The sequence below is a fragment of the Pyrus communis genome, chromosome 11 (assembly GCF_041283825.1).
Source record: "Pyrus communis isolate YQ-2024b chromosome 11, ASM4128382v1, whole genome shotgun sequence".
NCBI lineage: Eukaryota > Viridiplantae > Streptophyta > Magnoliopsida > Rosales > Rosaceae > Pyrus > Pyrus communis.
Window position 1 is genome coordinate 7,179,482 of NC_142575.1, and position 6,000 is coordinate 7,185,481.

Below are 6,000 nucleotides of genomic sequence, written 5' to 3' on the forward strand. Positions count from 1 at the left end.
GATGCTTTCCATTTCTGTTCTTTGTCAAAAGCTTATATGTGAGCTTTCCCAGTAGCACAACCTTCACACACTTGATTGTGGTCTTTAAGATATGGTAAACCATACAACATGCTCTTTTCCTTCAACATCCTCAAGCTATCTTAATTCAAATGCCCAAATCTTCTACGCCATTTCCATGAGTTGTCTTTAGTAGATGCTCTATTTGCCATAATGTGATCCATAGATTCAAATATTAAAGGGAAGCATCTATTCCCCTTCATTTGCACAGTAGCAACATGATCTTGTAGCTCACTATCACCAAAGATACAAGCCATAAAGTCACCAAATAAAAGCCAGTATCCATGTTTAACCATTTGATCCACACTGAGAAGGTTCTCATCTAGACCAGGCACAATCATAACTTCTGGTATGAACCTTGTTTCTCTCTTAGACTCAACTACTAGAGTTCATTTGCCAATTGAATCAACCAAGTCTTCTGTGCCCATTTTTCACGTTGCATCTTGTACTTCTGTCAATATTGATAAGTAATGGTTCAGTACTAGTCATGTGGTTACTACAACCACTATCTAGGTACCAAACTCCATTATTACCTTGCACAAAGGCCTTATGGCAAGAATAAAACATCATTGCATTATCCTGGACATGGTTCAAATAGTTGGTAGCTTGAGTTTTCTTTGGTTGATGGCAATCCTTCACCATATGTCCAAACCTGTTACAATTGTGACCTTTGGGTTTCCCTTTGAACCAACACTCTCCATAGTGAGCCTTATCATAAATCTTGCATTTTTTTTTACTACCATTAGTAATCTCACCTTGTCTCTCAGGTTGATGACTTTTGTTTTTCCACTTCTTGGGTTTAGACTTTCAATTGTTTTTTCCTTTGCTGTGATTTCCCTGTACAAATGGTTTATTTTGTGTATTTGATGCAAAAATCATACTAGAGAAGGCATGCTCTAAGCTTGCAGTATCATTTTCATGTCTACTCAACCTAAGTTCATAGCTTTTAAGAAATCCAACCACCTCTTACACAGTCACAATATTCAAATCAGAAGTTCTTTCAATCACAACACAAATTGGATCATACTTATTAGATAGGCTAATCAAAACCTTTTGAACCTCTCTTTGGTGAGTGAGAATCTCACCATAAGATTTCATTTGATTAATTAATTCAAATAGTCTAGTAGGATAGGCAACTAATGATTCATTTTCTTTCATCCTCATATATTCAAACTCACGAAGCAAACTTTGAAGTTGTTAACCTTGCATGTTCATCACTACGAAATTCCTCTTGGAGTAGATCCCAGGCACCCTTGGATATCTCTTGATTCACGATCCGAGGGAAGATCTCTTTAGACACAGTGCTCTGAATGATTCCCAGTGCTTTAGTGTCTTTCATGAGTTGATCCTCCATGTAAGTATCAAACTTATTGTCGTCTTCTTCATCATCGTCCGATGAGGGTGAGTCTTCCTCCTTTGTTTTTCCTCTCTCCTTCTTCTTCTTCAATTATGGAGTAACAATTCCTTTATCTACCAGTTTCCATATCCCATATGATTTGAAAATGGTGACCATTCTCACTTTCTAGAATTCAAACTTCGTTCCTTAAAAAAACGAGAGCTCGTAAATCGCTACTTCCAGACCCAGCCATTGTAGCTTGAATCGGAATGAAATCAAGAGATTTTACGTTGGATTATCTCGCAAAATTTCACAGAAACCGATGCCCAGTCCGAAATTGAACCTAGGCTTTGGATACCATGTTAGAATCTGTAAAAGTTTGGTAGTATTTGTAGCAATTCAAAACAGAGAGAAGAAAATGAAGAGATAGAAGGAACGTGATCAAAATCTCAGAAAGAGCCAATGTGCTATTCTACGTGCATTTTCATTTTATCCAAACAAAAAGGGAGAAAATCTAGGAGAGCCTATGAGCTCATCCATCCCTTCATTACAAGAACCTATGAGATCTTGCCATTTGCTCACTTCTTAACCTAATACATTAAGAGCTATTCTCAACCCTTGATTTCTAACAGCTTATTTCACAAAGACTAACATCTTGATAAAATAAAGAAAATGACAGTTTAGACCTTAATCAACCAACAAAATTTTCATCTTTCTCAATCTTGTAGTGTCTTTCCTTCTTCGTTAGACTATTTATATTACGTGTTTGCTTAGTTGGAATAGGGGAGGTCACAAATTCGAGAAAGAAAAGAAGGAATGTGAATGAGATTTTTTTTCTTTTCTTTTTTTTTTTTTTTTTTGTGAAAATAAAATTTACAATAGGAACTCCGTCCTTAATAAGTTCATTTGCCACTAAGTTTGTGTCATTGAACACATGTCGAACTTGAACAACTTGTAACAATGACATAAACCCTTTCAATACTTTCAGAAGAGTAAAAGTTCTCAAGAAAGGGGAATGAGAATGAGATCAGCTAGGTGGGTCGATTTTAGTCCTCTCTGTAGTGTCAATCATGAATTTTAAGACCTTTTTGCTACGTTTTGGACACCGCCAATACAAGTTGGGTTGAGGTCTAAAGTTAAGCACGCAAATTCTAAATTAAACATTGTAACGAGCAAGTGATGATCTAAAGCAATTACAAGTCCAAACCTTAACCTTCTCCCTAAGTTTAGCTCCCACCCTCACACATTACATTACATTAAGCAACAATTACAACTTTTATTCATTCATTTAATTATTCTTTTTGGGGAATTAAAAAACAATTATAGTTTGAGAAAGTGTGCCAATAACACAGGTTGGTACACTAAATGTTACAATACGAATTGTTGAATACTTGGGAAAAAAATTTCTAACTGCTTGTCACATCCCAACCCGAGCCCCCACCACATCCCTAGCTCGATTCTACTATAGCACGATATTATCCGCTTTGGGCCCCTACCACGCCCTCACGGTTGTTTCTGGGAACTCACACGAGAACTTCCCAGTGGATCACCCATCTTAGGATTGCTCTCAGGCGCTACTCGCTTAACTTCGAAGTTTCGATGAACTCCGAAGCCACTAAGCTCCCAAAAGACCTCGTGCTAGGTAGAGATAGGAATATACATATAAGCCCGATGAACTCTGAAGCCAATAAGCTCCCAAAAGACCTCGTGCTAGGTAGAGATAGGAATATACATATAAGGCTTACAAGATCCACTTCCCTGGGCGATGTGGGATGTAACAATTCACCTCCCTTAAGGGTCCGACGTCCTTGTCGGCACACATCCGGCCAGGGATTGGATCTGATATCAAATTGTCACATCCTGGCCCGGGCCCTCACCGACCCACTTGGGATTGCTCTCAGGCGCTACTCGCTTAACTTCGAAGTTCCGATGAACTCCGAAGCCAGTGAGCTCCCAAAAGACCTCGTGCTAGGTAGAGATAGGAATATACATATAAGCCCGATGAACTCCGAAGCCAGTGAGCTCCCAAAAGACCTCGTGCTAGGTAGAGATAGGAATATACATATAAGGCTTTCAAGATCTACTTCCCTGGGCGATGTGGGATGTAACAATCCACCCCCCCCTTAAGGGTCTGATGTCCTTGTTGGCACACATCCGGCCAGGGATTGGATCTAATACCAAATTGTCACATCCTGGCCCGGGCCCCCACCACATTCCGAGCTCAACTCCACCGTAGCACGATATTGTCTGTTTTGGGCCCCGACCATGCCCTCACGGTTTTGTTTCTGGGAACTCACACGAGAACCTCTCAGTGGATCATCCATCCTAGGATTGTTCTCGCACGTTATTCGCTTAACTTCAGAGTTCCGATGAACTCCGAAGCCAGTGAGCTCCCAAAAGGTCTCGTGCTAGGTAGAGATGAGAATATACATATAAGACTAACAAGATCCACTCTCATGGACGATGTGGATGTAACACTGCTTGTATTATGACATTTGGTGTATTGAGCCATGTTCACGGCACAATCAAAGCAAATATTATTAAAAAGAAATGAAAAATGTCACTTGCAATCAAATCAAATACCAATTTTACACATGACGCACCATTGCACTTGATCCACCGGCACCGCCTGATGCAATTGATGCTGCACTGCATGGCATCTTTCGATGGCATTCTCGTAAATGTTTCATCACTGATAAATATCGTATCACAAAACACCCCCACCAATTTTGTCATCATAGTGTTCGTCTATCACAGAGGGGAGAGAGAGAGAGAGAGAGAGAGGAGACAGAGAAAGAAGAAGAAGATGCCGAGAAGCAGTTTCTCAGGGGCGCTTACAGGGCCGCAAGTCGACGTGATCATCGACTTGGGAAACCCATTGCTCAACCACACCGTCGATGGCTTCTTGAAGATCGGAACCGTACGATTTTTCTACTTTTTTTTTCATTTTTTTTTTAAATTATCTTCAACATTTTTTTAAAAAAATTTTTGTTGTTTTTTCAGTTTAGTATTTCACTCCTGGGTTTTGATAGTTCGCATAGTTGCAATGGTAAGGTTTTGAATCAAATGGTGTCGTTTTGTTGGTTTGGTTTCAGGTTGCTGCTACCAGAGCTGTTGCAGAGGATGCTTTCTCTGCGGTCAAGAAAGGTATTGTTATTTATCATTGCGCTCCAACTGTTGCAGTGGGAAAGTTTTAAATTTCATATGCTGATCATGTTGTGCTTGCAGTCTGGTGATGATGATTGTATTTATTTGGTTTTTGAATAAGATTTTTGGGTTTTATTTTAGTTTTTTTAATTACATTTACTAAAAATGTGAGGTGATTTTTGCAGGGAGCATTTCGACTAGCGACTTTAAGCACACTGTGAGTAACCAGCACAATCCCTTGTTTAATTAATTCGGTTTTTCGATTTTGTGCTTTCTTGTATGATCTGAGATAAGTAGCTACTCTTAACCTTGACATTGAGCTCAATGATCTTGCTGGTTTAGCTAGTTTAGTTTGTTTTGTTTCGTTTTGTTTTGTTTGATTTGTGATCGGCCTTTGGTTCCCTTGTAACCGAAAACAATATTAGTAGCTACTTTCAGTTAATTCAGCATCTTCAGTTGTTGCTCAATTGATTTTGTTTAGTGGGATCTATTGCCTTTTGGAGGTCTGTCTTATTCATAGAAGAAAGTTGGGATGTAACACAATTTCCAAATCCAGCTAATTGAGAGTACTGTTTCTTGCAGTTGAAGAAGATGTGTAAAGAAGGTGCATATTGGGGTAAGTTGAGTCCTATCTCATTGTTTGTTAGATGTATGTATGGATGAGATTATGCTCGTCCTCCGGGAAAATTGCTTCAGCTTCCTCACTTTTGCGAATTGAGAACAGCATCAACAATTTCTTCTATTGCATTGACAGGTACTGTAGCTGGAGTGTACGTGGGAGCAGAGTATGGTATCGAGAGGGTCAGTGGACAAAGAGACTGGGTATATGTCTGTTCGAATTCTAGATAGCTAGTTGTACAGTACCTGTTGGCCTTAATTTTCATGCTCATTCGTCCTAGTTTGCACATGAACCTTCTAGATTTGGGAAATTGTTTCAGATTGTCTACTTGCTAATTTAAAACTCTTAACCTCTATGTTCCCTATATCCTCCCGTTGCCATGATTTGTGTAATTGTTCGTTTTCAGTATGCGCTGGTAGCTTCTAAAATTACATTCAAGCATACCATTTCAAGTTCGTTTTTATTTAATTTTCGGACTTCCATTGGAACTTCTGCATCTGCTCACCCTTTTTCTTTTGATATCCTGCAGAAGAATGCCATGCTCGGGGGTGCATTGACAGGGGCTCTAGTATCTGCAGCCAGCAAAGAGAACAAGGATAAAGTTCTGGTGGATGCAATTACAGGAGGTGCCATTGCGACCGCTGTGGAATTCATCAACTATCTCACCTGAACATGGACGGAATATTCTACCCGATCTCTCTGTAGATCCTGGAGAACTATGAGTAGGTTTCTCGTGTCATCTTCCTCGTGAATTCATAGAACATTGTATAAAGAATGTTCAAGGGTTCATCTAAACTACTGAAGGTTGATACAATGAATTATGAATCTTCTGATTTTATCA

The 6,000-nt window shown here is 39.4% G+C and overlaps 1 protein-coding gene across 1 annotated transcript; it reads left to right on the top strand.

Annotated features, from left to right (window-relative positions):
- The first annotated feature begins 2,222 nt into the window (after positions 1 to 2,222).
- On the top strand, positions 2,223 to 6,000 carry LOC137742773 (outer envelope pore protein 16, chloroplastic). The gene is made up of 7 exons (XM_068482721.2): positions 2,223 to 3,365; positions 3,438 to 4,313; positions 4,489 to 4,540; positions 4,726 to 4,757; positions 5,123 to 5,156; positions 5,295 to 5,362; positions 5,689 to 6,000. The coding sequence occupies exons 2-7, from the start codon at positions 3,951 to 3,953 to the stop codon at positions 5,827 to 5,829; spliced, it is 690 nt and encodes a 229-aa protein (XP_068338822.2). The 5' UTR covers positions 2,223 to 3,365; positions 3,438 to 3,950; the 3' UTR covers positions 5,830 to 6,000.

Coding starts and splice junctions, on each gene's coding strand:
- LOC137742773 (XM_068482721.2), top strand. CDS start 3,951: ATGTCACTTGCAATCAAATCAAATACCAATTTTACACATGACGCACCA. Junction 4,314..4,488: donor GCTTCTTGAAGATCGGAACC/GTACGATTTTTC, acceptor GTTTGGTTTCAG/GTTGCTGCTACCAGAGCTGT. Junction 4,758..5,122: donor CTAGCGACTTTAAGCACACT/GTGAGTAACCAG, acceptor TGTTTCTTGCAG/TTGAAGAAGATGTGTAAAGA.